This window comes from Vicugna pacos, chromosome 6 (genome assembly GCF_048564905.1).
Source record: "Vicugna pacos chromosome 6, VicPac4, whole genome shotgun sequence".
In the NCBI taxonomy this organism is placed as follows: domain Eukaryota; kingdom Metazoa; phylum Chordata; class Mammalia; order Artiodactyla; family Camelidae; genus Vicugna; species Vicugna pacos.
In genome coordinates, this window is record NC_132992.1 from 63,988,648 (window position 1) to 64,016,504 (window position 27,857).

General features: G+C 46.4%; 1 protein-coding gene and 1 long non-coding RNA gene across 3 annotated transcripts in view; one reads left to right on the forward strand and one right to left on the reverse strand.

Moving 5' to 3' along the window:
• FNTB (farnesyltransferase, CAAX box, subunit beta) overlaps positions 1 to 17,008 on the forward strand; it is a 65,078-nt gene extending 48,070 nt beyond the window's left edge. Inside the window, exons 8-12 of the mRNA XM_006206964.3 lie at positions 1,643 to 1,772; positions 4,391 to 4,523; positions 10,369 to 10,480; positions 11,348 to 11,462; positions 15,506 to 17,008. Coding sequence (XP_006207026.1) covers positions 1,643 to 1,772; positions 4,391 to 4,523; positions 10,369 to 10,480; positions 11,348 to 11,462; positions 15,506 to 15,637 — 622 coding nt within the window. The 3' untranslated portion in view covers positions 15,638 to 17,008. The remainder of the gene's footprint in view (positions 1 to 1,642; positions 1,773 to 4,390; positions 4,524 to 10,368; positions 10,481 to 11,347; positions 11,463 to 15,505) is intronic.
• On the reverse strand, positions 152 to 27,590 carry LOC116280983 (uncharacterized). 2 transcript variants are annotated; one of them, XR_012073682.1, is made up of 6 exons: positions 26,928 to 27,590; positions 24,952 to 26,282; positions 23,712 to 23,874; positions 17,844 to 17,954; positions 9,305 to 9,399; positions 152 to 641 (listed from the first exon to the last, which is right to left on the reverse strand). It is a non-coding gene; the product is annotated as an uncharacterized lncRNA (long non-coding RNA). The 2 variants fall into 2 exon arrangements; XR_012073681.1 differs by lacking the exons at positions 152 to 641; positions 9,305 to 9,399; positions 24,952 to 26,282 and adding an exon at positions 15,990 to 16,124 and having other exon boundaries at positions 26,928 to 27,583.
• Positions 27,591 to 27,857: the final 267 nt, after the last annotated feature.

A 27,857-nucleotide genomic window follows, 5' to 3' on the forward strand; every position in this document is an offset into this window, starting at 1 on the left:
AGGGAGGGAAAGTGGGATATATGTATGTATATTGTGTGTGTGTGTGTGTGTGTATGTGTGTGTGTGTAGGGAGAGACAGAAAGAGACTGAGACACAAACTGACAGTGGTCACTGCTGGTGAGAGGGACTAGGAGGCCAGGGTCAGCAGGAGACAACTTTTTACTGGTTTTTCTTTTACACTGTTTGAATTTTTTTTAATTCAAAAAACTTTTAAAGATAAGTTAAGAAAAAAATTTTAAAGATCCCTTGCATATTCTTCACTCATCAGACGTTTCAGACTTGAGCTATTCCTGTGCTCCACGAAGCCACATGCGCTGGAAAGAAAATGGATTGTGTGTGCTTGGGTGGCGGTGGGGTCGGGAGGTGGAGGAAGCTGAAGAGTCTGTTCAGGGAATGGTAGCCAGTTTCTGACTCTGCATCTGTGCCGTGATCTCCCTGGGCCTGGGGCCTCTCTGAAGAAGGCCTCTGAGTTCTCAAGGCCTTCCTCTCCTTTAAGGAAGGAGGTATTACTGCTTCCTTTCTCTCCCACTTGGAAGTTCTCCCACCTCTGGGATGAAGTGCTCATCCACCTGTGCAGCTGTTCTCCAGCTGGGATTTGCGAGGTGGGCACACCTGTATGGAGTGTGACTCTGTGTACATACCTGTGGAGGTAAAGTTCTGTGTTACATGAAGATATACTGAAAAGAAAATCTCTGTATTTCACAGATAAAACATGTTTATTACAGACAAGCAAAAAGAAGAAACTCTAAACCATTTGTAATCTACCACCAACCACTCTTGTGTGTGTATCTTTTCAGATTCCAGAAAAATCATACAGTACATTATTATTTTATAACTTTTTTCATGTAATCTGTTTGGAACATCTTTAAATAGAGTGCTGTAGTAGCATCATTTTAAATGACTGTGTAGTATTATACAGATATACCATAATTTATATAACCAGTTACTTACTGTTGGGCTTCTGAGTTCTTTCTAATATTTCCTTGTTATAAATGGGAATACAGTAAACATTCTGATAATCTAATCTTTGGACACATTCTTACTTTATTTTGTAGGATTAATTCCTAGAAATAACCTTACATTGCTGTGTCAAAGATTATGCATGTTTTTATGACTAGAAAATAAACTCTTAATATATGGTCTAACCCCAAATAATAATTATTACAGTGATAGAGTACTTTGAAAATATAAGAAATTATAACTTTTAAAAGTAAATTTCTTTTGAATAGTTATAAAGGTATATATGTCACTATAGAAACTTTCTAAACATACAGAAAAATGAAGAGGAGACGTATCAGCAATAGACCTGTACTAAAAGAGAACTAGATTAGTGGTTATTTTTCAATTTTATTTTAACCTGATGGTTATTATACTAATGTATGATTTTATAACTTTTTCCGAAAAAGTACTATGATTTCAGGTACTGTGTTTGTTACGTTAGTAGGTTATTTCTGAATTTCTTTCTTTCTTTTTTTTGAGGAAAAGGCATTTCCAGAAGTTAATTAGCATCTTTCCATTCACAGTTGCAGTGGCTTACATGTTAATCTGAATGAACTCATGCTTTGCTGTCCCACGTGGTCCTGCACTTGTTCTCATGGGTGGACACTGACCACTCAATCCGGTTTTCTCACTCTCCTCCTAGGTGTCAGAACTGGGAAGGTGGGATTGGCGGGGTGCCGGGCATGGAAGCCCACGGAGGCTACACTTTCTGTGGCTTGGCCGCACTGGTCATTCTCAAGAAGGAACGCTCCTTGAACTTGAAGAGCTTATTGGTAAGTGTCTGTCAGTCCATCTTCCCCTCAGGCCCCAGGCCCCCGTGATGTGACTACTCAGACACGCAGGTCCTGGGATGGTTTGGCTGAGGAAGGGCTAACAGACTTTTTGCCTTGAGCGTGTGAGCTAACAGTCCCATAATAAGGCTTCAGATCTAATTGTTGGAGCACTTGACACAACTCTGAGAAAGTGGGGGAGGGGGCAGGGAATGTCCACTCTGTCTGGGTTCCCTTCTTTCCACCTTTCCATCTTCCTGCTCTGAACTTTCTACATAGTGTGTTAGGCCAACCCCAGACCTTGAGTCCCTCAGACACCTGGTGTGGGCCAGAGTGCCTTCGACTTACTTCCAAGGAAAGTGTAGTTTCAGCTTCTTAAAATTAGAGGTTATCATGTGTCTTAGAATCTCCTGAGAGAAAAAGTTATAAGAAGAGCTTTGAGGCATTTTGAAGCCAAGGTTGTATTACCTGCTGCTCTACGTGAACATTAATAACTACCTTCACATGAGCCGGGTAAGTGCTTTGAGCAGGTGGCCCAGGCTTTTGTGCGGGAACCCCAAGCTCCTGAGCAGTGTTCAGAATGAACTTCAGGGAGTTGTTGGATTATAGTGAAATTGTCATTGGAGGCCTACTGCACAAGCACGCACACACAGCCACCAGGGAGCTGTCACTGGGGCAGCGTTTACTCCCTGACCATGACCTCCGAGCAAACCAGCTGCAGCTGACACTCATCTCCTCTCCCCAAGTTCAGATGTCATCACAGGGGCCATTGTGAGACCCACTGTGAGCTTCCAAGCGATTTCTCATAGACTTTCTAGAGACATGACCAGCAGCATTTTGTCTTTGTCTTTAGGAAGCCACCTAAAGCACACTCTTCTTGAAGGTTCTTAAAGCCTTGAAGGTTTATGCCAAAATGGCCAACTTCATGCATGGACTTAAGAGCTCATCAGACACTTTAAAATCTGATCACCAACAAGGCATGAAACATAAAATTCCCATCTCCCAGGCAGAAATAAAGAATGTAATTGGCAAATGCCCCAGTCACAATGGCAGTATTCTGGATTTGAACCCTGTCTCTATCACTTCATAGCCATGTGACCTTGGAAATGATCTAGTCTGTTTTAACTTCATTTTTTTTTCCTCTATAAGGTAGAGGTGACAGTTCTTTGAAGGTTAAAGGATAGAATGTATACAAACAGCCTGGCACACAGTAGGTGCATCCTTCTTACCCGGACTGCTCCCTCCCCTCTCTTTGCTCTGGGAGACCTAGGACCTGTATTTGAAGGATTTTATGAATTCATAAAGCTAAGGGAAACATAATAAACCCATGGTCTTGGGCACTGGAAAAAATTAATTAGTCTGGCTTAAAAACACTTAATCTGTGGGATACGTGAAAATGAAGAATGGCCTCCCTCCTGTAAATGCCTGTTTTTCTTTCTTGAGTAATGCTTAACCTACTTTCATTAAAGGGCATCTGCCCTAAAGCACTGGTTCATTTAAGACCGACTGGGGATATATTAGTGCCTGCACCTGCAGTTCAGTATTTTTGTGACTTTCTTTTTAAGAATTTTGGATTATGGCTTTCTATGGGCAGGTGTTGCCTTGAACAGGGATATAATCTAAACTCTACAGTAAAGGACGGCTGCATACCCCCCACCCCTTCTGAAGAGGGTCCTTAGTGGCCCCTTTCAGGAACTCAGGCTGGTAAGAACCCAGGTTCAGGGGAAGTAGGCTTCTCTGTGTCTTCCAGTTTGGCGAGGCAGCTCTGGGAGTCCCCGGCTGGAGGCTGGAACTGCCGTGGAGGGCTGGGAGGGAACTGGAAATGTCATTATCTGCTCAGCCAGTTGGTTCTGCTCATTCCTGGAGGCCAAGCCCTTGACTATCTTGATGTTCATAGGAGAACGTGTTGAGAAAACTTGGAGATAAGCGAGGAATGCATCGTGTGTGATCACTGAGTGACATTAAGAGCCATTTTACGGGTTCGAAGTAAAATATTTTCTTCTAATTAGCCAGCCAGTTTTCCCTGGAGAAGCAGAGGGGCTGGACCGCATAGAGCCATCACTGGGAATCAGGACTGATGGCTTCTGTTCCCAGTCCTGCGAGGGATGGATGTGCTAAGAAACCATGGATGGATCTCCTCAGGTGCCAAGTAAAAGTCAAGAACAGCTTGAGATCATCTGATGAATGTAGCACAAAACTCCATTTATATACTTTTAATAAATTTCCCTGAGCAGGGAGATGAAACGAGCCACTGGTAGCCTTGTCTTAAATTCCCTAGTTTATTAAGAGATGTTTGCAGGTCTCCTTCCAAGCCCACTAGGTTCCTTTGTTCTCTCAGCCCCAGAACCCATTTGGAGCCCAGGAATGAATAGGTGGTTAGCTGTCTGTCAGACACTGAGCAGAGAGCAATGCCTATTGCCTCCGAAGGGTCAGACTGGACGTTCCACTCTGTCTCAGCAGCGAGGGCAAGGAGGTCAGGGGCCGAAGCACCAGCATTCGGTCCCAAGAAGCCAAGAGCCAGGAACCCTCCATCCCTAGATCAGCCTCTGGAGATCTTGTCTTGCTGTGTTTCATGTCCCTTTTAACCTCCAGCTGCTCTCCCTTCTCTGTCTCCTCCTCAGCAATGGGTGACGAGCCGGCAGATGCGGTTTGAAGGTGGGTTTCAGGGCCGCTGCAACAAGCTGGTGGATGGCTGCTATTCCTTCTGGCAGGCGGGGCTCCTGCCCCTGCTGCACCGTGCGCTGCATGCCCAAGGTGAGCCCGGGGGCGGTTGGCAGGGCCTCGAGACTTCCCTCGGCTGCTCACCAAGTCAGGAGGCCAGAGTGCTTTTTCAGAGGGCTCGGAACAGGCTCTGTCTGTCCTGGATTTTGAGCGGACACGTGTGCCAACCAGGATTTCCCTCCAGTGGTTTAGGGGTCCCCGCTGCTTCACTGGCTGTGGCTATGAGGCGGTGGGTGCCTGGCCCCCGGTGACGGCCACTTCAGCTGGGTGTGAAGCCCCAGTTTCCAACGCAGAGCTCCGTATGGGTCATGCCAGAACTCAGAACCCACGCTGTGCACATGGTCATGACAGTGGAAGGGAAGGCAGTTGCACGAAGAGGTGGAGACACAGACCCCATGCCTGGCTGGCTGCTTAGCTGCCACCATTAGAAATGTGATTTTTAAATTCCCTGGAGAATCCTGAATGCGGATTTGTTCCACCAGTACCACTGAGGTAGAGAGGCCCATGCTTACTTCTGTGGAGCCTCAGATGGGAATGCAGATCCAAGGAGTGAGATAGCAAGCGCACTTCTGGGAGCCTGCCCTTATTACTTTTTGAGATCTCAGGCCACCTGCTGCCTCTGGAATCACCTTTCTCGTTTATTCTGTGTGAGAACAGGGTGTCTCTGCGGAAACCAGTGGGAGAGAGAAGTCATGTCTGCCCTGCTGGGTGCTGATCTGGTCTTGGAGTGGGATCCCTTGGCCCAGAGGAACGCTTTTCTTTGGGCTTAGTAGTTGAGTACTTAATTGCTCAAATGCAGAAGATGAGATTCTTTTCTACTGTACACCCCCCCCAGCCCTGCCCCATATACACACACACTTTTTCTTCTTTGGCTGTTTTTTTCTGAGCCCCTCTCTTTTGATTCTTAATTGAAGCGAACAGAGCTCTGTCCCATCTCCCCGTCTCCCCGTCTCAGTCTGTCCTAAGGCTCCTTGGCCTAGAGCCCCCTGGGCTTGCAGTTTGAGAGTCCTGAGACGTAACCTTCCCCTGGCTCTGGCGCCTGCTGGGTCTCTGGCTTGAACACTATAGTAGGGAAGTCAGAAATTCCTCAAGAGACCAGCGTTTCAAAACAGAAATAACTTTGAGCTTTAGTGATCTGTTTTTGGAATTGGTGAGGTCAAGCCTCTGGTAAAGCCATCAGCCTTTCACAAGCCTGTCTTTGGTGGGGATAAGATGCAATCATTCTGTAGCTGCCAGGAAGATCTGGTGAGAGCTGTAACAGCGCTGCCTGCCAGAGTCTTCAGGAGAGGCTCGGGTTCACTCTTTGTTTATCGTAGCACAAGTGCTGGGGGACAAGTCACATTCAAAGCTTTGCCTGTGAATCTTGGTGCTTCAAGCTTTTTTCATTGCCTGGGAGAAGCCTGAAACTCACTTCTTAGAAACAGCGGACTTGGACCAGACCAGGGTCTAGGAAGAAGGGAGTGTTTTAAGCAGTGGGCAAAATACTGACATTGGGAGTCAAAAGGAGATGTGACATAGAAGGATATTCACCATATACTGTGATCAGAGTTAGATTTCAAAGCAGGATATGTGTAATTCCATTTTCAGTGAAGTTGACTCCAGACATTAATAGACGGTATCTGGGTTGTAAAATGACTGGTGATGTTTGTTTTCTTTTTTATTTGTATTTTCTAATTTTTCTACTAATATGTAGTTCTTGCATAAAGAGAAACAAAAATTTTACAAAAGAAGAAATTCTATAAACAAAACTAGTAGCAAGGTGGGAAAAATATTTGTGACACCTGATGAAGGGTTAATTTTATTAATCTGAGAAAGTCATACCAACCAGTAAGAAACAGATGAACAACACAGTTGAAAAACAGGCAAAGGATCCAGACAGACAGGTTCAGAACAGACAGAATAAGAACAACTATTATTATTGTAACTTCTGCTACAACTACTGAGAATTACCAAGTGCTCACCATAAGCCAGGGACGGAACTGGATATATTTCACATATATTTTCTCATTTGATCCTCAGAACAACCCTATGAAACAGGTACTATTGTTACCCCACTTTACAGGTGAGGAATACAGTGCGGGTAAGTGACTTGCTTTCTAATACCTGATTGCCACCTCCCAAGGGATCAGAGCCCTGCTTGTAACCACTACAGAGGGCCATTAACCAGACGAAAAGATGATAAAGAAATGCAAATAAAAACAGCGGGGCACTATTTGTTTTTACTATCAGATTGGCAGAGATTAGAAAACTGGATACCTTATGTTGGGGAGAGTGTGGGAAAACAGGCACTTTTCGCTATTAGAGGGGCTGTAAATAGGTGTGTCATTTTTTTGGAGGGTAGTTTGGAGACTTCAGTTTAAATTATTTGAACCCAGCAAGGGTACCAGTGGGAACTTTCCTGCACAGACATTGCAAAGGATGTGTGCTGAAGTGAAATTTTAATAGCAGACAACCCAACTGCCCATCAAAAGGCTTACAGTTAAATAAATTACTATCTCTCCATAGAGTAGCTGCGTACTGTGGGCTGATGTGGAAAGCTCTCCAGGACGCAGCAGAAGGTGTTGAAGGCCAAGCCGAGAGCAGTCTGTCTGTGCATCCACAAAGCTTTTCTGGAAGTGTACACCCCACCCCTGCCCCCTTTAACAGTGGGTACCTTTGGGACAAGGGTAGGAGATGAAGGAGGGGAGACTTTTAAAATTTTATATCCTTCTATACTGTACTTTTTTTTCCCACCATGTGCATTACTACTTTTATTTTAATAAGTGAACAAATACCTTTTTAAAAGACAATGATCACACTGCTAACTAAAAAGATGACATGGGACTGGCACACTGCAGCACAGGAACCCAGGCCAGTCCTGCTTGGCAAGTAGCTGTCACAGCTCATTGTGGTGGCTGCCTTATGTGTAGAAGACGGTATTTGAGTAGAAGGATGAATTATTCTTACTATCTTAAAAATATCAAATGCTAACTGAATTAGAGTGACTTTTTTTTTGTGGAGCATTAAAACAGCAGCAGGCCTGTGAGTTTCTATTTGGACTGATAGTTGCTGTATGTTCTTTGGGACGTACCCCATACCCCCATAACTCAGGCTGTATTTACCTACCCTTGAAATTGAGCTACATGCGGCTGTACCTGTCAGTTACTATTTGAAAAATGTTTGATTTCTCAGATAAAAGGAACCTTTGAAATGCAAAATGACATTATAACGGGATCTGTGTTTTAAGGGAGCGATATACAGGACTTAAAAGGCTGACTCCAGTGCCCAGTTATCACCCTGTAATCATTATCTCCCTTCATCTCACCTGATTATGTGTGTTGATGGGCAAATTCAAGATCTCAGGAAGCTTCTGTCGAGTTTATGAACTTTGAACCTTTAGACTTCAATAATGTAGGAAGAAGGGGGAGGGTATAGCTCAGTCATAGCTCAGTTGTATGCTTAGTCGTATGCTTCGCATGCGTGAGGTCCTGGGTTCAGTCCCCAGTCCCTCCATTAAAATAAACAAACAAACAAACAAATAAGCCAGCCTAATTACCTCCCCCCCCAATTTTTTTAAATTAAAAAAAATAATGTAGGAAGTAACTAAAACACTCCATTTAGTAATAAATATAACATTTTCTTTTCAGATTTCAATTTTAGCAGTAATCATTTACCTTATAGTAACAGTTTTTTAATAAATATGCTTTTAAGAATAACAACTTTTCTTGAGATGTAATTCACCTACTATACAATTCACCCGAAGTGTATAATTCAGTAGTTTTAGTGTATTCACAGAGTTGTACAACCGTTGCTATAATCAATTGTAGAATTTTCACCATCCCCCCAAATTCCTATACCCATTAAATATGCTTCTTTAAAGAAGAAATCACAAAGGAAAAATCAACAGTGTGATTATAGCATATGTAATATGTAATTTAAAAAACCCATACAACCAAAAAAAAAAATAGAACAAAAAGGGAGAAATAGGTATACCACATGATACAGACAAAGGGTAAATATAGTAAAAAGCTAGATTAATAAAATTGACTTTTGGATCTCAGAAAACAGACACTCTAAAAGGGAAATACAACTAGTGAGTAAAAGGTATGGGAAAAGTTCACCCTAATTAATAATTAGTTATGCAAATCAAAACATACGATCAGGTACTGTTTCTTTTCAACATTTTAATTGCTGAGAACTTTTGAAAAAGTAACCAGTGCTGGCTGGACAGTAGTACAGAAAAATCTTAAATTTTGCTGGTGACTATATAAATTCTTAAAGCAGTTTATCAATATCTACTAAAAACCTTGAAAATATTTTTTTTTCTGTTTAAATGAATCACTTCACTCCTTTGAATCTATTTGAAGGAAATAATTCTAGACATAGAGCACTTCAGTAAGCGTGTGTCCTGGGCTGAGCATGAGAAGGGGGACCTGAAAGTGCCCCTCCTCCCTTGGGCTCAGTTTCCCTGTGCATCTTCTGGTATGAGCATCCCCTGGGCCAGGCAGGATCCGGGTGTTGAAGATGAGTGGTTTTGTACCTGGCGCCCAAATGTTAGCCAACTGCGTAGCTCATCCAATGTTCAACCTAGGAACCAGTGATCACTTCCCCACTGCCCCCATCTCTCTTTCCATCTCTCACTTAAGAAATCTAAAAATCATTAATTTTCTGTGGTATTCTATGTATATAAATATTCCAAAATTAAGTATTTCAGTTACATACCCTCTTTATATACCACATTTACTATAAACTTTGACAAATTTTTACCACAGAAGATTCTCTCCTCATATATATACATGAGAGTTTTGGTCCAGTGCCTATACTGATGCCATTACCTTTGTGCCCAGTTAATGAAATACTGTTCGGTTCTTCAGTGATGGCTCTTCATGATGGTTGTGAAGATTATGTAGCAGAACAGACAAGTGTATGCCTATAGGGTGAAATGAAAAACATAAGATACAAAATTATCTTAACCAGATAGAAAAATAATGCATAGATACAAAAAAACTAGAAGAAAAATTAGCTTTCATTTGCCATTTACAGATTGTTATTACTTTTGTAGCCAGGTAGCAAAGTATAAGATTGACCAAGACTTAATGCACATCCTATTGTGTGTATTTTTAAAAAATCAACTCCCACCTGAATGTTTCTGTGCATATCTATCTGTTGGCCATTTGTCCCTCCTCCCCCTTCAATAACTGTGTCCTCACAGGATCCTCTAACCATGCTGACTGAACTTCAGAGTGAAGCAGCTCAGTTGAGTTGCTGGTCAGTAGTTTGGTGTTTATCACTAGAATTGCCCATTTCTGCTTGGGTTACCATGTTATATGATGCAGGAGGGCAGTTACTGATAATGCGTCTTAGGAAAATTTTTTGAGCCAAGAGACTAGTTGGAGAATTCCCTTTAGGGACAGATTAAATTGAGGCTTAGCGAAGCAGAAGTAACAGACATTATTACCGTGGTTAGAGTTCTCTTGGCTAGAGTCTGGTTAACAAATTTCAGAGATGCGCCAGAAGAAATGTCTTAAGGAGCCCAGGGTAAGGAGTTGTGGAGCAGTAACAGAGAGCAGTTTGGAAAGCTGAGCTGAACAACTAGTCCGTGCCTGCAAGGGACATGGTTTGGGATAGTCATCCATGGTGAGGGGACACTTCAAATAAAACCAGTTGCCACTCTGACCTGCTGCTCTTTGACTTGTGTCAGTGTTCAGGAGAAGGGACGTGTCATGAGACTTGGGTGAAGACAGCAAGTGTCCTCAGAATGTAATTTTTAAGATTAGTCCAAGAAGATGACAGGGAAACCCTGACTGTTCCCATTGGGCAATAAAATACAAAGTAGGCATCGATCCTGTGCTGGACTTCTACCAGGCCCAGGCCCGCGCTGATCCTCTGTCTTCTGCAGGTGACCCTGCCCTGAGCATGAGCCGCTGGATGTTTCATCAGCAGGCTCTGCAGGAGTACATTCTCATGTGCTGCCAGTGCCCCACCGGGGGGCTTCTGGATAAACCTGGCAAGTGAGTGCCTCCTCTCTGGGGAGGGAGGGACAGCAGAGGGAGGGAGGGAGGGATGTGGGCCTCAGCCCTACTCAGAGCCGGATGGGATGTCCCCTTCCATCCAGCTGCTTAGTGCTAGTTTGGAGAGGGAGGAAGCACCCCAGTCGGGGGCACCCCCTTCCAGTGCCCATCCATCCCTCCCCAGCTTACTTGCACCCCCTCTCCAGTTAGGTAGACAGATTGCTAGGTTGGTAGCTTTTCTTTCCTCTTTTTTTTTTAATCCAAGCTGATTTAAATAGGGGTTTTAAAATCCTGTATCCTGTTCTGAGTGCCATAAACAGAGATTATAATCATGACAACTATTACAGAGTAGACCTTTAGGTGCCCTGATAAAAGAAAAAGGGAAACCAGTCAAGTACCGTTCCCTTTGCTGCTCACTGCCCACTCCCCACCACACACATACACACCCTGCTGCTGTCAGCATCCGGGGAAGGTTCAGCTGAAGGCCAGTCCCCAGACAACTTACCAAGGAAGAATTGCGTCCATTTCTAGACATTTTGGTGTGTGAGTTTGGGGTTTGTTTTTTTTTTTTTTTTAAAGAAATACATTAGTTTAGAACCAGTCATTCCCTGGAGAGCCCATTTCTGGAAGACAGCTGAAGGGACTCTAAAATGACAATTCCTGCCGTCAGGCAGGGCGAAAGGATGATGGGGCTTTGAGAAATGCTGCTGGGGGAAGCTGGGCTTCGGGCTTCGAGGCTCGTAGAGGGTGGGGTGGGACGTGTGAGCGCTTCAGGGTCTCTGTGTCTGTGTGGTTGTTGGACGCTGTTAGGGGGTAGCGGGGAGGGGAGCAGAGGAGCACCTGCTCACAGCTGCCCTGTCCCTGCAGGTCGCGGGACTTCTACCACACCTGCTACTGCCTGAGCGGCCTGTCCATAGCCCAGCACTTCGGCAGCGGAGCCATGTTGCACGATGTGGTCCTGGGTGTGCCGGAAAACGCCCTGGTAAGGCCAGGATGGGGGCTTAACACCGCTTCTGTGCAGGCCCCGGGGACGGGGCTGGCAAGGGACCAGAGCAGCCGCTCTTGCTCTGCAGAACTGGCTCCGCGTGTGGCCTGTGTGGACAGGCTGGCGAGCTGTGGCTCCCACCCTCCCTCCTTCCATCTGCAGCCCTTCCCGCGAGGATATGCCGGCAAACTCAGGGTTCCAGGCTGGCGTCCAACCCGTGACAGAGGGTTTATGTCCTTATCCCAGAATCTGGGATTCAGCCCACTGTCGTTAGTTCCCTCTCCGAGGAAGCAGACTCAGAGGCAGCGAGTTTCTGCATCTGTGGCCACACAGCACTCCCTGCACAACCGACCATCTTCTCCTGGAGCTCTCAGCCTGTGTCCGTCCCTCCAGAGAAGCCCTCTCAAGAGCACCTTCTGAAAATGAGATGCCCTGAAACACTCTGCCAGAGCCTTGTTTGTGCTCATCATAGCCCTCAGCACAATTTGTCCTGCATGCATTTTAAGTGGGTTTTGAATGAAGCCCCTCAAAAACTGTCAGCCCAGGGCAGGCATGTTGTCACCATGGCATCCAGCCCCAGACCAGCCTGGCTGCAGGAAACGCTCCTGAGCCTGCTCACAAGCCTGACATGACTCCAGCTAACTGTCCGCGCCCATCAGAGTACGGTCCCCTGCAGATTGTCATGAAATATTCCAACAGAAGAAACACAAGTGGCCGAGCAGGTGGATGAAAAGATGCTCAGCCTCACTCATAATCGAGAAAATCAAAGTAACAATCATTCAGCTTTTTCAAGTCTTAATTTTCCATATTTGCTTCCTATGTGACCTTCTTCCATTCTTTTCCCTCCCTCCTTCCCCAGAGTAACCCCATCCTAAATTTGACATTTATCATGCCTGCAGATGTTTTTGTGCTATTTCTACATAGATATGCATCCATAAACAATATAGTGGTTTTGTATGTTCCCAAATGTTTTATAACAGTATCCGCTGCACCACTTACTCAGCATCACTTTTCTGTGACCATTACACTTTTGAGGTGTATATGTGTTGCTCTAGTTTATTCATTAACTTCTGTATGGCATTCCCTTGTTAAGTGCACCCTGATTTAATTTTCTAGTCTCCTGCTGATTAACATTGAGATGGTTTCAGTTTTTGCTAATACACAAAGTGTTCAGTGAACATTCTTGTGTTGGTTTTTAGGGAAGACACGTTTTCATCTGCACTAGATGGCCCTGGACTGCTTCGGTTATTTTACGCTCACACGGGACCAAGATGAGCCACTCTATAGTCAGACTTTTCTTTTCTGTCAGCTTGACAGATGTGAAGTGGTATCTGTTTTGTTTAGCATTTCCCTGATTACTAGTGAGGCTGAGCATCTTCTCAAACATCTGTTGGCCATTTGTGTTGTCTTTTGTGAATTGCTAGCCAGCTCCTATCCTTTGCTCATTTTCTTATTGATTTGTAATTTCAGTTGTTTGCTGTTTTCTTATACATTTGTAGGAGTTCTTTGTGTGTTCTTGATACTAATCCTTTGTCAGTGGTGTGTGCGGTGAATCTCTTCCAGTTTGTGACTTGTCTTTTCACTTTGTTTTGGCATTTTTTGTTGCATAAATTGATTAACTATAAAGTATAAACAGTTTTATTTGCCTTTTTAAGGGTTTTTGGGGGGGGAAGGGGGAGGGGGTATTTAAGAAATCTTTTCCTACCCTGAGGTCATAAATGTATTTTCTTCTAAACAGTTTAAAGTTTTGCTTTTCCCATCTAGCTTATTAGTTCTCTTGGAATTGATTTCTGTCTGAGGTGAGGGTTGGATATGATTTTAACTTTTTACCGTATGAACAACCAATTGACCAGCACCATTTTTTGAAGTTTACAGCCTTTCCTACTGATGTGTACCACATGTGTGTCACATACTAAGGTTTCTGTGTATGAGGTAACTGTTTCTGGACACTCTGCTCTTTGCCTTTGGTCTGTTACCTTCACCGTCTTAAATAAACCTTAAATGCAGGTAGGCAAATCCCACCCACCTCGTTCTTTAGAATTGCCTTGGCTAATCTTCGCCTTTTGCATTTTAGGATTTCCTGTGCATTTTAGGATCTGCTTATCAAGTCCCACAAAAAACTAACGGAATTTTTATTAGAATTGCATTTAATGTAAGATTCATGGTAGAGAACTGACCTCTTTTCCATATTAAAGCTTCCCATTTATGAACATAATTTTTCAGATTTTTTTTACATGTCTTTTAATGGTCTTTTACCATTTTCTCCATAAAGGACTAGCACATTTTTTGTTAGATTTATGTCTAAGAAACTTACAGTTTTTGTGTCGATTGTGACTGCTATTTTTTTCCATTTTATTTTGTAATTGGTTGTTACTAATGTGTAGAAATGCTATTGATAATTATATTTTAATCTTGCCTCCAGCACCCTTGCTGAATTCTCTTAATAGTTGTAATAGTTTGTCTATAGAACCTGTCCGATTTTTTTATTTATAATGTAATGTAATCTTCAAATAAGGACAGTTTTGCCTTTTCCTTCCTGATTCTTAAGAATTTTCTTTTTCTTGCCTTGTAATGATGGCAAAACCCCCATTGAGTGTTGAGTGGAGGTGGTAATAGAAAGCATTCCTGTTATGCTTCTGATTGTAATAGAAAGTCTTCTATAATTCCCTCATTAAGTAGGATGCTTACTGTGAGGTGTTGATAAATATTTCTTATCAGGTTAAGGAGGTTCCCTTCTGTTCCTGGTCTGCTGGGTTGTTTTTTTTTGTTTTAACCATAATCTAGTGTTAAATTTTATTGAATGCTTTTTTCCACGTCTGATTTTTCTCCTTTAATCTGTTTTGTTAATATATATTCTGACGTAACCTTACATTCCCAGGATAAGCCCTTCTTGGTCATAACAGAGTGTGAGTGTGCTGATTTACATACTCCCAGATCCACTTTGCTAGTATTTCTGGCTAGTATTTTTATTTAGGATATTTTGCATGTGTGTTTATGAGAAAGATTGATCTAAATTTTTGTTTTATTGTATTGTTCTTTTCCAGCTTCTGTTTCAGGAAAATACAGCCTCATAAAATTAGATGTGTATCTTCCTCCTCTACTTTTTAAAAATTTAGTCAAAAACTTTTTTTAGTCCTTGAAAAAGTTTGTATAAGTCAGAGAGTATCTGTTTCTTGCAAGCTAACACTTGCCTGAGAAGCCATGAGGCCTGGTATTTTTGGTGGGGGGAGGGGGGATGGTGGTAGCAGAGAATAAATAATTGTTATTTATTTATTAACTTATTCACATAGATTTTAAAGAATTTCTTCTTGAGTCAATTTTGAAAAGTCATATTGTTCTATAAAACTATTGTTTGTCTGAATTTTTATATGTTTTGGCATGAAGTTCTCATAGTATTTTCTTAAAAAATTTTAAGTTTCTCTTACATTCTCTTTCTTCATTCTCTCCTAGTAAAAGAATTCTAATACTGGCCTGGGATTGTGCCCTGTCTCAGACCAAAGTTTCTTTTGGGTTTCTGTGGTATAGTGGGATAATATAAAATACTTTATATATGGCCTGTCACCTTTACTTAAGTGTAATAAGGGTTGTGGTCCTTTTTCTTGAAATACATGTTCATTGTTTTAATAACTGGTATATAAAAGTATAAATAAGAAAAATAGTCACTGTTCCTATTTTGGCACATGTCCAGATCTTGCCTGTTCGTATATGTCATATCTACCAACACTTTAAAAAGTAAGTTTTGGACAATATCACACATCATGTTTTCCTCACTTACTATGTTACAAGTATTTGCCCATATCATTAAATGTTTGAAAGCATGGTTTCTAATGGCTCTATAATATTCCTTTGTGTCCCAATCATAACATGTTTTTTACCAATACCCTGCTAGTTGAACATTAGGGCCTTGTGAGAGAAATCTCCATGTGCATCTCTGATGACTCCTTATGCTATATTCTTACAAGTGCATTCCATGGGCAAAGGGTGTGCACATTTCCAAGGACCACTGCGTGATTAACTGGCATCTGTTCTCTTCTTTGCAGCAGCCCACTCACCCTGTGTACAATATTGGACCAGATAAGGTGATCCAGGCCACCATGTACTTTCTGCAGAAGCCAGTCCCAGGCTTCGAGGAGCACGAGGACGAGGGAACAGCAGAGCCTGCCACTGACTAGAGGATCTGGGGTCCTGTGGCTCTGTGTTTACTCACCTCCCCGGTCTGACCAAGGTTTATACGTTTCAATACATACTGCATTCTGGTGCACAAGCCTTGGCCACTGTGGAACTTGGTTCTTTGTCCTTTCTTGTCAAACAAAACAAAACTGACGGCTCTTGGTTTAGAGAACACAGTGGCGTGGTTTAAAAAAAAAATCCTTTCCACTCCTGTCAAACCAAAAATCTATCAGCTCTGCGGCATCTAGACCTGGCTCTGGCCTGGCCAGGGCTGGCTGGGACAGTGGGCACTGGGAGCAGCAGCCCCTCCCCGCAGCTCTCCAATTCGCCTGGCATAATGGACCGAATGACATCCACGTGTACAGCATCCAGAGCGGCCGCTGCGATCCCCATCTGCACCACCACTACGTCGCCAGGAAGGTGGCCTTCAGTGGGTGGAAATAGATCTTCATGGTGAGGCTGGGGCCTTGGGTCCCTCTAAAATGAATTCTGCAGAAAAAAAGCCATGGTGGGACTTCATTCAGAGGTGCCCGGGCGCTCATCTCCTGCCCTGGTCGCCTGCACGGGAAGGGAGCTGAGCCAGGGAGATTGGCCTCGGGAGTTTACGTCTCTTCCCCCCAACTCTGGGCGCAGACCACACAGCTCCGAGGCCGGTCTGGTGCACAGGCAGGATCTGCTTCAGCCCCAGGTGTGGTGACGTAGACCTGGGAAACCAATTATGAGTGGAAAACGAACCTCTAGTTCAACTCTGTGCCAGAGGAAGCAGCCCCAGTGCCCACCCCTCAGCCCACCCCATCATGTGCCCTGAAAACCCCTCTGATGACCTCAAGGCAGCGCCTTCAGCCCGCGGCCATTCTGTGTGTTACCATCTTTCCTCCAGCTGACTCCCAGCCCGCCTTCCTCAAAGACAGTGCTGTCATCTCTCACCCAGTGTATTAATACTACTAAGTCTCTCACCTTCATTTCTGACTCAGGATCCATTCACATCCTGCCCTCTCCAGGCTCACAGAACAAAGTCAAGAGCTAGATGAGCGAGCTGCTGCTGAGGCCGTGGCTGCGTAAGCCTGGCCGGGGCAGGGCCGAGCGCTGCCCGTGGGTTCAGCCTGGCGGGGCCTCTGCGGCCCACTCAGAACCCTTTCTCAGCCAGTGGGCTGTTGAGCTGGGTCCCCGTCCTCTGCTGCGGTCACAGCAAGCTCCACATCGCCGGCCTGGCCTTGTAAGCAGCTGTGGGCTGTGGGCAGACGGAGGCCTGGAGATGCAGCAGGAGGCTCTTCTCAAAAACTCTGGCCATTTGCTGCCTCTGATTCCCTAGTGCTTTGGTGTATTGGGCTATGTATTACCTCCTTGAAATAATAAAATAATAACATTTTCTATGATGTCTCTCGTTTGTGACTGGTACCGAGAAAGTTCCTTCGGAATGCCCACTGCCAGGAACTGTGCAGTTGCTCAAGGGCCACCAGCCTCCTGCTGGGTGTGATTCCAGACCGCGCTGCCAGTGGTTACAAAGAGGTCTGTCTGAGCTGGGTTCCTCTCTCACACCTTCTCCAGTGGGGGTGACGGCAGCCTAACGAGGGGAAAAGCTGCGTGTCCCAGGCTCCCCAGAGCAGTTGTTTGTCCCAACACTCCACACAGTTTCACAGTCCGTCTGGGTGTCTGTCTCACCGACCTGGCTATGAGCAGGGACTGTCCTCCCGAGCCCTCAGGCAGGCACTCAGCTGTGGGTGGGTGGGTGACGTCCTGGCCAGAGGCGGGGGGGCTGGCGCAGGGACAGTTGAGAATCCTGGCGTTCCTCGTCCAGTGAGAAACCCTCTCCCAAGGAGAAGCCAAGAAGGCAGAGGCTCTGTGGCCTGACCCTCCTTGGTGGGAGAGGACAGGGTGCCAAGCCCTTAGAGGTGCAGTGTAAGTCAAATCCACACCCTGGATTATAATTCCTGCCCCCGTGCTGCTTTGGCCGTGCTAACAAAGGTTCTGGCTGTACATCAACAGACTGAAGTGCACCCTTCTCATGACCACAACAAAAGGCCAAACCCTCCAACACCAGTAGCCTCAAGGTATTACGAGATTAATTTTGGTAATAATTGGTGTGGGTAAGAGACAGAAGGGATTGCTTCAGTCTAAACCGGCTTTATACCAAGGGCGGATTTGAGCTGGGCCCCAAAGGGTAGGAAAACTGGCGAGGTAGAGAGGGTCGTCTACTGGTATTCTTACCTCAGGGCACAATGGTGTATCCATGACTCTCTGCTCCCATTTGGGTCTGGAGGGTTTCCCAACTTAAACAGCATTCAAAGTGGGTCCTATTGGTAAATTCTCAGATTTATCCTGTAGAAGATACATAGCATTCAAGATGGGTTACTACCCCAAATAAATATTTCCCCCACTCAATAAAGAAATAAAAACTGAGTACAGACTGCTCTATGAAGAGGGCCCCCCAATATCCCCTTTGGACCTGTCTCAGACCCACCTTAAATGCTGTGTAGTCAGGAAGCCTGCCAGACCCTACCGTGAGCAGAACTAGGGGCCTTGTGGGTAAGCCAGTGCAAACCTGCCTGAGAGGACAATACCAGTCAACAATATTCCTAAACTGCCCTCCGTGGTATCACTTCTGACTTAGAAGCTGCGAGTCAGATTCTGGCCACTGTACTGTGGACAACGCAGTAGTATCCTCAGTGAAGGCCGCTTCTCATGAAGACATCACATAAAAGCAGAGGCCATAGTACCGAAAAACGGTTCCCCGATGGCCTTTCTTTGAAGGCTAGCCTTAGATCTTAGTGTGTCACCTCCTGGTGATTTAACTTCACGGAGAGATGGAGTTTAGAAACCACTGGCAGGGTGGTGGCTTACGTGACCCTGGCTATTTCCCCAGTATGAGTGGTGCTGTGCTTCTGGCAGGAGCTTGATAGCCAGGAATTAAAGATGGGGCTTCCTGGTTGCCCCAAGTGCACCATATTGTTTGAAGTGGAATCCATCAGCTTCAGAAGTCAGATGTATAGATAACGATGCTGACATTCCAGTATAAGAACTGAAGAACTGTCTCTTTTTCTCACTGCGTTTACATTGATCCCAGCTCCTTATGGAAGTGGGTCGCTGGGCTGTCTGCAGGAAGTTGCCAGTAGCTTCAGCATTCCAACCAGAGGGAGGGTCGTGGCCAGGGTGGGAAATGAATGTTCTTAGGCCTGCAGGCTTCTGTGACACTCTGTGACCGGAGCTAAGATACAGGCACTGCAGGACCAAAGTTGAACAAAGACAGAATGTCTCTCATTCACTATCTGGGACAAGTTCGGTTCAATGGAAGTTTGCTTTCTTAATGCTAATAATAGGGCTTGATGATTAATGCGCTACAGAGGTCTAGGATGTTGCTTCCATGTGGGGACGCAGGTATTCATTTTGGGGGAAGAATTTTGCTAATATTTTATTCTTCCATCATTTACACCAGAGGGCAGCAAACTTTCTCTGGAAAGGGCCAAATACTAAATATTGTAGACTTCGTAAGCAACTACTCAACTCTGCTCTACCGTTGTAGTACAACACAGCCACAAAGTATGGCCATATTCCAGTAAAACTCTATGGAAACAGTTTGTGGGCCCGATTTGGGCCTACCCCTGATCTAGACTAAGTCCTGTCCGTGTTCATTCAGCATTTCAGCATTCTCCCACATCTTTCACAGCTGGGATGCTTTCCATGTACCATAATATTAGTGTCAAAAGACAAAATGTACTTGGTAAAGTTTGGCCCAAACATTCTAACTACCCACATGCACTGCCCAGGGCATTCATTGCCCTTGAACAGGAAGGAGAATTGTATGATTTGACACTGTTGGAACTGACAGAAAACCTGCCCCAAATCGGCTTAAAGCAAAGAGGAAACATGTTGATCACAAACTAACATGTCCAGGAATTAGCTTTGTGTGTGGCTTCAGTGGGTTTTTCTCCGACTCTCTTTTGGCGCCACCCTCAGGCTCTCTCCATGTGGTTCTAAAATGCCAGCATCAATAGTTCCAGACCTTATATCCTCTTAGGGTCAAGTTCAGCAGACAAAAGCAGCTGGCATTGTCCCAGCCTTCTTTCCCAGTATCATTGCATTTCATTGGCTTTGATCAAGCTAAGTGCCTTTCTGAGAAGCAATCCCATGGCCAGGAGATTACAGTGCACAGATTGATAACATGCTTCTCCAGTGAGTGGGAAGTGGCACTTCATGAGAAACACAGAGTCTAAGAATGGGGAAGGAAAAAAGCCCCAATGCAAATTAGGGTTGTAGCTAAAAGGGGGAAATGGATGCTAGAGAGGCAAATCACCATGTCCTCTACCATGGTAGATTCTAGAAACCTGTGGTGGACATTGTTGGCATCCATTCCACCCCTCTCCAACGATGGCAGCCAAAGGCTGGGGTGGGTTTGTCCTTCCTCTGGCCTCCAGGCCAGGCCTTGATTAGCCTAAGCCAATCATTTTAATCCATCCCTCACTGCTTCAGTAATTCGTCCGGGTTTAGCAATAACCCAGGCCTAAACCAATCAGCATGGCTTGTCCTGGCCTCAGTGATTGATTCAGAGCCAAGGATGTGGCCTAAAATAGACTAAAGAGAGGGAAGCCCTGGACATTTGATGATAGAGGAAAAGCAGCTCTATCCTATTAGGGATGGTGGAATGTGTGGCCTGGGACGCCAACAACCATTTTCCTACCTCGATGGAAGCTAGCCTTAGAAGTCAGTCCACACGGACTCCCTGAGAGACTTGCTGAGAAATATGGTCAGAACCCTGTTACACGCTCCTACAGCCTGGGTCTGTCTCTGGACTTTTCAGCTATGCAAGCCAGTCTGAGTTGGATTTACCATTGCTTATGACCAAAAGCATCCTAATACATACAAAACCCTATCCCAGATTAGCCCCAGGGCCATGAAGTCCTCACCTGCTGCCTGAAGAGCGCTGACCATCCTCGCCACCTCCAACCAAACAATAACCCCGAAGATGGAGCCTATTGGTCAACAGCCTCTCATTTGATCCTTGACTCAACCTCATGAGATGGGTGAGGCAGGTGTGTTATCTGCACTTTACAACTGGAGAAACAGGTCAGAGAGCGTAACTGAATCACCTGAGGCTTCCCGGCTATCAAGCAGTGGAGTCTGAACGTGAACCCAGATCTGCTGCTTTCAAAGCCCATGTGCTTCCACCACGCCAGGTTTCTGAAGTGGGTGCTCTCAGAGGATGGGAGCAGTAGCTGAGTATGCATGAGTTCCCTCCAGGGGTGGATGACTGAGGCCCCGAATGCCTGCCCCCATCTTTCACCAGGACAAGAATAGTGCCAGCAGAGAGCAGGGGCAGGCTCGCTTCACCCTTTTAACCCATCCCCCATATTCTGCCAGGTCCCTGGTGTAGAGCAACGCTCCCTGCACCAAATGCGTGCCACCCCAGTGCAGGGTGTTATGCTGCATGACTCACAGGCAAGGCCACGGTGAGTCAGTCTTCCCGGGACCTGACCACAGCCCCAGTGGCAGCCAGCCTTCTCCAGCCCAGCCCGGCACGCCTAACTGGTTCCTGGACATCCTCTTTCACTTCTCCACAATAACCTCCTTGCCTCTGCTTTTCACCAGCTGGTATAGGAAGTTCAGAGGTTGGGGCCGGGAAGCTGATGGTCCCCTCTCCTACTTCTTGGGCACATCCAAGAACAAAATCAGGCAGGCAGGACAGAGTGCTCATCGCCAGCCCAGCTCAGTGAAGTTAGTCTGCCCCCCGGCAGAAATACAGCTGTTGAAAAATTACGACAATGCATTCTTCAAAATAAACTTTCACAGAGTTCCCTTATACCCCTTAGTTTCCCCTCTTGTTAACATCTTATGTCAATGTGGTCCATCTGTCACAACTAATGAACCAACATTGGTATGTTATTATTAACTAAAGTCCATAATTTATTCAGGTTCTTTAGTTTTCCTCTAACGTGCTTTCTCTGTCCCAGGATCCCATCCAAGACACCTCACTACATTTAGTGGTCCTGTCTCCTCAGGATGCTCTTGCGTGTGACAGTTTCTGACTCTCCTTTTGGGTGCCCTTGACAGTTCTGAGGAGGACTGGTCACGTATTTCGTAGACTGTCCATTGACTGGGATTTGTGTGAATTTGTTTCTCATGAGTAGACTGGGACTCTGGGTTTTTATGAGGAAGACCACAGAGGTCAAGTGTCCTCTGGTCACATCCTGTCAATGGTACATGCTACCCACATGGCTTATCACTGATGCTGGTAACCTTGGCCACTGGCTGAGTTAGTGTTTGTCAGGTTTCACCACAAGGTTCCTCTTTCTTCCCCTTTCCACACTGTTCCCTTTAGAAGGACGTCCATGTGCGCAGCCCACACCTAAGGAATGAGGAGTTATGCTCCACATAAATTATTCAGAATTCTTTCATTTGGCAGGTTTGTCTATTCTCCATTTATTTATTTATTCAATCATTTATTTATATCAGTGTGCACTCATGAATATTTATGCTTTGGGTTATATATCAATGTCCCAGTACTATATTATTTTATTGCTCAAACTGTTCCAGCTTTGGCCATTAGGAGCTCTTCCAGTTGGCTCCTGTGTCCCTTTGCCATACACACACTTTCTTACTTTAATAATAATAATGCTTTTTTTCATCCCTTTTCTTTCAAGAAGTACTGTGTGTTACCCCTCCAGAGAGGGACGCTCAAAAAGGAAGGAAAGAAGCCCTGCGTGCTGGTAGTTGTTGACACAGGATAATGGGCACTTTAGGGTTCAGTATACCACTCTCTTAGCATTTGGTCACATTAAACTCTTTTCATAATAAAAGGCATTGACATTAGTTATCCTGGGACTTCAGCTACCAGAGTCGGAGCAGGCTCAGGGTCCCAGCCCTCTCAAGGGGAAGGCTGGGTGGCCCCTGGGGCTGCAGGGGCTGCTCCCTGGGTGTGCTGACCAGCACCCGGCAGGGCTGCAGTTAAGTACCCTGCAGTGGCCCCTCAGTGCGGGGGTGACAAAGGTGACAATGACACGAGTCCCCTGGAGACCCACACTGTGCTCCTGAGGAAGGCTCACGCTGTGCTGGGCTCCACCCCTCGAGTCTCTCCTCTCTCTCTTGGGAGCCTGGACACCATGGTGGCCAGTGAACGCGGTGGCAAGTGAATGGTGATCCAGCCCATGCAGAGTGGAGGCTCTGGCCCACCTTCCCTTCACAAACAGCCTCCACTCAGCCTCTCTGCTGGCTGCACTGGGAGCCTGAGGCCAGGCTCTTGGGGAGGAAGGACAAGCAGTGTAGCAAGAGTTCAAGAAGTGATGACCTGGCCCTGCTCCCTGACCCTCCCACATGCCACCCCTCGCACCATGGGCCACGTGCATGAGCCTGGCCTCTACCTACTCTAAGCTTCTCGGAGGGAGGGCCTGGGCTTCATTAGCTGCCCGGAGCCTCCCCAGAGCCTGGCACAGTGCTGGGTGGAGAATACGTTCCACTCAAATGCCTATGGGTTGAACTCACATAGTAGCAACCCCACAACTGACCTAAAATTGCTCAGAGATGAGTGTACGCTGGGGAGCTGGAGTCCATGGGCTCACATCTGCCCGTGTACGTGTGGGGCACCGCGCTAGGGGTGCAGTAGCAGGCATGAAGGCCGGCCCCGGCCCCCGGGGAGCTTTCAGGGTACATGCCCACCAAAGTGTTCACGCCAGCTCCCTGTAAGGGAAGGGGCCCTGGACTCACTTCCTGGTTGGGAAACAGTCAAGTCATTTGAACCAGAGTCCCTGAACCCGAAGTTTCCTGCTAGCCTGCAGTAGGTGTCTGCTGTGGACGTGCCATTCCTTCTCTCAGATGGCTGGCCTTGCTGTGGCCTTTTGGCCCAAAACCACTGGCCACTGTCCTTTAGCCCTAGGTCTGCCCCTGTCACCTCCGAGCTGTGGATGACTCCAGGAGATATGAAACAATGAAGCTCTCAAGCATGTGCGTGGGACCACACTGCCAGCTGCACTCCTCTGGCTGGTGCCCAGTGTGTGGGCGGCAGCTCTGCACGCCTGTTTGGCTTCTTGAACCAGACTTTGCGTGGCTCATGGGGCCCTTGCAGGAACCCACTCGTGGAGGGCTTACCTTTCCCCACGGGCCTGCCATGGTAGCCGCCAGCTTTCTGTTTTTCTTGGCAGGAGTCTCACACTCTCACCATGTTCAGCATTGGAGTGGAAGGTTCTGGCACAGATTTAACATTGGATCCTTGATTCTTTTCTTTCCTTTTTTTTCTCTGGCCTTTAATTTACTGGAAAAAAATTAATAGCAGAGGTTAAGCTGGATGATTTGGTGCAGAAGAGGCTGTAGGTGTAGAAGGGCCTCACCCCTGCAATGGGCATCAGGGGAAAACAACCCTAAGTGGGGCCTGGCAGGCAGACCAGGCCTGCTGGTGCAGCTGGCGTCCTGCACAGGTACAGGAGGGAACTCGCTCGGCTGGTTGTGAATTTTCCAGGCCCACCTGTTTGGGTCTTTCCTGGACACGCCCATCCTGCTGGGGGTGTGTGTGCGTGCACAGGGCGCACTGTCAGCCAGGGTGAGCTAGATCACATGGGCCCTGGGTCCAGTCATCACCTGTGGAGACAACAGGTGAGTCTGACCCCACCTCACCCCATGGCTCTGCTGAAGAGGCCCCTGTGCGGGGAGAGTAAACACGAGGGCTCGACGCCTCTCATAACCAGGCCCTGGCAGGAAATGCCAGGCAGGCAGAAGATGGGCTGGCCGTGTCTCTGGGCCTAGCACAGTGCAGGCCACCCGGAAGGCACTGCAGAAATACAGACTGACACCAGGACGGGGAACGGGGAAAAGTAACCGGAATGGTAATGGTTAATGTTTTGGATCCAGCTGGCAAGGGCGTATTTCATTTCCCAAATCCAGATATTTTCAGATAGTAACAGGTTTGTGTCTCGAACTGAGGTTCCTTCAGAAATCAAGCAAAGCCTGTTGCCACCCTTTGGTATTCAGCCTGTTTACTGCCCCTTTCTTGTAAGGATTTTAACACACTGAAGGATGGAGTTTATTCACTCCATTATTTCAGTAAAACTCAAGTGGTTGCATGGCCAGGACCTAAGCTGGCAGACAGATCTAAGAGTTGCTAACATGTGAGTCCTTCCTAAGTGCCAGGCTTTTGAACTTACGCCTTCACATCTCACAATGGCACTTTGTGCTGCTGTCCTCATGTTATGCCTCAGGAAACCAGGGCAGAGTCACCAGAGCCAATTGGACAGGTGGGCTCAGAGCCTGTGACCTAAACCACCCAGGCACTGGTTCTGAAGCTCTCGGGCTCCCTGCCTCACCCTGGCCCTGGTGGAGCACTGATGACACTCACCAGCTGGGTGATGACGTTCACTGGGAGAGCCTCCAGAACTCAAGCAGGGGCCTGTCTGATGTCGTCACTCCAGTCCAGCGGACAGCTAAGCCTGCTTCTCCAAACTGGTCCAGGAGTGAGCACTGGGCCAATTTGATTTTCTACCTGAGAAATTAACTGGAATACACTTTTGTTATCCCTTTCCCAGGGAGAGCGTGGGATGTATGGATTAAGCCTGTGCCTTAGTAAACCCTAAACTATGGAACCCCACAACTGATGGACACTCTGTCTTTGCTCAGTCATGATTCAGCAGTGCTTCAGAAGGGTCCTAGTACCTACCATGGTTTTTCCACTGTGCACCCAACGTAGAGGCTGACAAACTCCTTTTCCCTACCTGGGCTCCTTTCTCAGGCTAGAGAAACTGTTTTGAGCAAAGAAAAGCTCTAGTTTCACGTTCCCAGAGGCTGTCCAGAATGGACTCTGGCAAACAGGCCTGTGAGATAGCCTTACTCCAGCTGGCTTACAAATCTGCCTGGTGAAAGAGGACAGCCAGTGCGGGGCATAAAAATGGGTGCTTCCCCGTGATATCACCCTTGCTTGGGGCTGCAAAAGCAGGTGGCTAGGCAGCCCTCGAGAGTGTTTGAACCCCACTGGCAGAAGAGAAACACTGTCAAGGCAGCCTATTAATCAGACTGTTTAACAAGTCTCCTCCCCTCCTCCTTTTCCCCAAGTACAGCCTTAAAGAGCCCTGCCTCGGACCCAGCTTACTAACTCAGTTCAGCCATGCTTCACTTTCCCCAGCGGCTTCCTTTTGCTCCTGGGTGATTGTACTTTTGGTAGTTAAACCTGAGCCCATGAGAAGCACCTGGGGGAGCGTGTGAACCAGCCTGATTCTGGCTGCAGGGCTACGGTACTCTGTAGGTCAGGGGAGCCGGAGCCCAGGAGTCCTCTTCACGGGCACCTCAGGGCATAGCCAAAGGACCCACTTTACGTAACAACGCCACAGGGGCTTCTGGGCAATTCCGTAGGGCAGAACACTGTTCAAAGTTCAGAGATGCTGCTGAGTAGCAGAGGGGGATGACACAGCTCAGCTGACACCAATCTAAGGTACACTCTTTGGTTTCGAATGAGTGTGTTAGCCTAGTCCTGGGGGCCCTGCTGTCTCTAGTCACCCTGCCTTGGATGGACAGGGCACATCTCAGGGGCGGGAAGCATTTGTGAGACACGAAGAAGTCCACCTTCACATGCTCCAGGGAAGGCTGCAGGAGCTGTATTTTTCCATCTTGTAGAGTCAGTCCTGGTCATGTGCTCTGTGTGGATAATGACAGCTGGCACCTGAGCGCTCCTTGGTCCTGAGGTCAAGCGCAATATAAGCGTTATTTCCTTTAATCCTCACAACCACATTATGAGGTTAATGCTATTATTATCCTCATTTTATAGATGAGGACACTGTAGCTGAGGGAAGTAGTAACCCGCCCAAGATTACCCAGCTACCGACAGAGCCAGGATTTTGAACCCAGGCAGTCTGACTTCAGAGTCCAAGCAGAAAACATCACACTCTATTATTAGAAATCGAATTCTGCTTACTTCAGTCCATGTTCAAGGCTATCATCTACTCGTCTTGTTTTTTAAACCTTTCTGAAGGCTGGTAGGTAGCTTTGAGCTGAGGAAGTTCTTTGCCAAAGCCTACATGTGGGATTAGCATTATCAAAAAATTTAAAAACTGGACCATTAATAAATACCCTTGCGGCAATTGTAATGGTAGGAAAATACCAAGCTCATCACTGCAAGACAAGCTTCGCTGGCTTCGCTTGTCCAGAGTGCAGCCCCGAGAACCAACCGTGGAGAGTAACACTGCTGTGAGTGAACCATGGTCAAACTTTGGTGACCTGGGGGGACATGCACTGGCTTCCTAGACACGCGTACTAGAAGGAACTTAGCTGTGGCTTTCATCGGTCCCCTTTAGCGAGGTCAGTCTACAGCCCAGGGTCTCTTACCTGATTTTCCTCTCCAGGCAGCTTCTCCCAGCGGCTCCACCTCCTCCCCACCACTCGTCGGTCTGCTCAGCAGGTCAGTCAGGTTGTTTGGATTTTCCCAGGTCAATCAGCTATCCTTGGTCCTTTTCTTCCAACAGATTTATTGAAATTTTGAGGAGCCTAAAACTCAAACCCTTGTCCAGCCAATATCCTGGAGCCAGGGACTGGCCCTCAGGGACATCACCTACCCTGTTTGCTCCCTGTCTGCAGGGTGCCCAGCTTCACACCCCTTCCAACTCCTCACCAACAAAGCTGCTCCTGCAGCTCGGTTCTAAGGTCCACCCCGACCAAGCCAACTGTGCGTAATGTGGAATTTATAATTAAGCCCAGACACACAAAGAGATATAGTAAAGGGCAATGAAAGAGGAAGAAAGCAGGTAAACTTTGAGGCTGATAAAATCACCTGACTTCTCTTTGCCATTTTTTTCTTTCCTTATTCCCATCTCTTTCCTGTCTTGAAGAGGAACACCTTTAATAAATGAGATGCTCACCCAGATCCTTGTTTTTCTTATTACGATCATAGTCTGGAGGGCTTGGTTTGATCACGTTACCAAATACGTCTTATAGAAAACATGATTCACCACCTGTCAACTCCCATTAACCAGAGACACTATAGACTTGACATCCAATTGACAGAAGCACCAGCACTACCAGTCCAAAGAAAGTGACAAATCAAAGAACTAATTTGACTTTTCTCCTTCCATTGGTCTAAGAACAGCAATGTTTCCTGTCAGCTGGATGAAAAAACCAAAGCTGAACTGTATTCTGGCCATAAATCCTCTTTCTTTCAAGGTCAAACGAGTTCAGGCCAGTGTTGGTCCCCAACCGTGCAAGCCAACTGGATGCTGTTGAAGTCTCCTTGACTTCCAGCTCATGGCCGTCCTGCTGTCT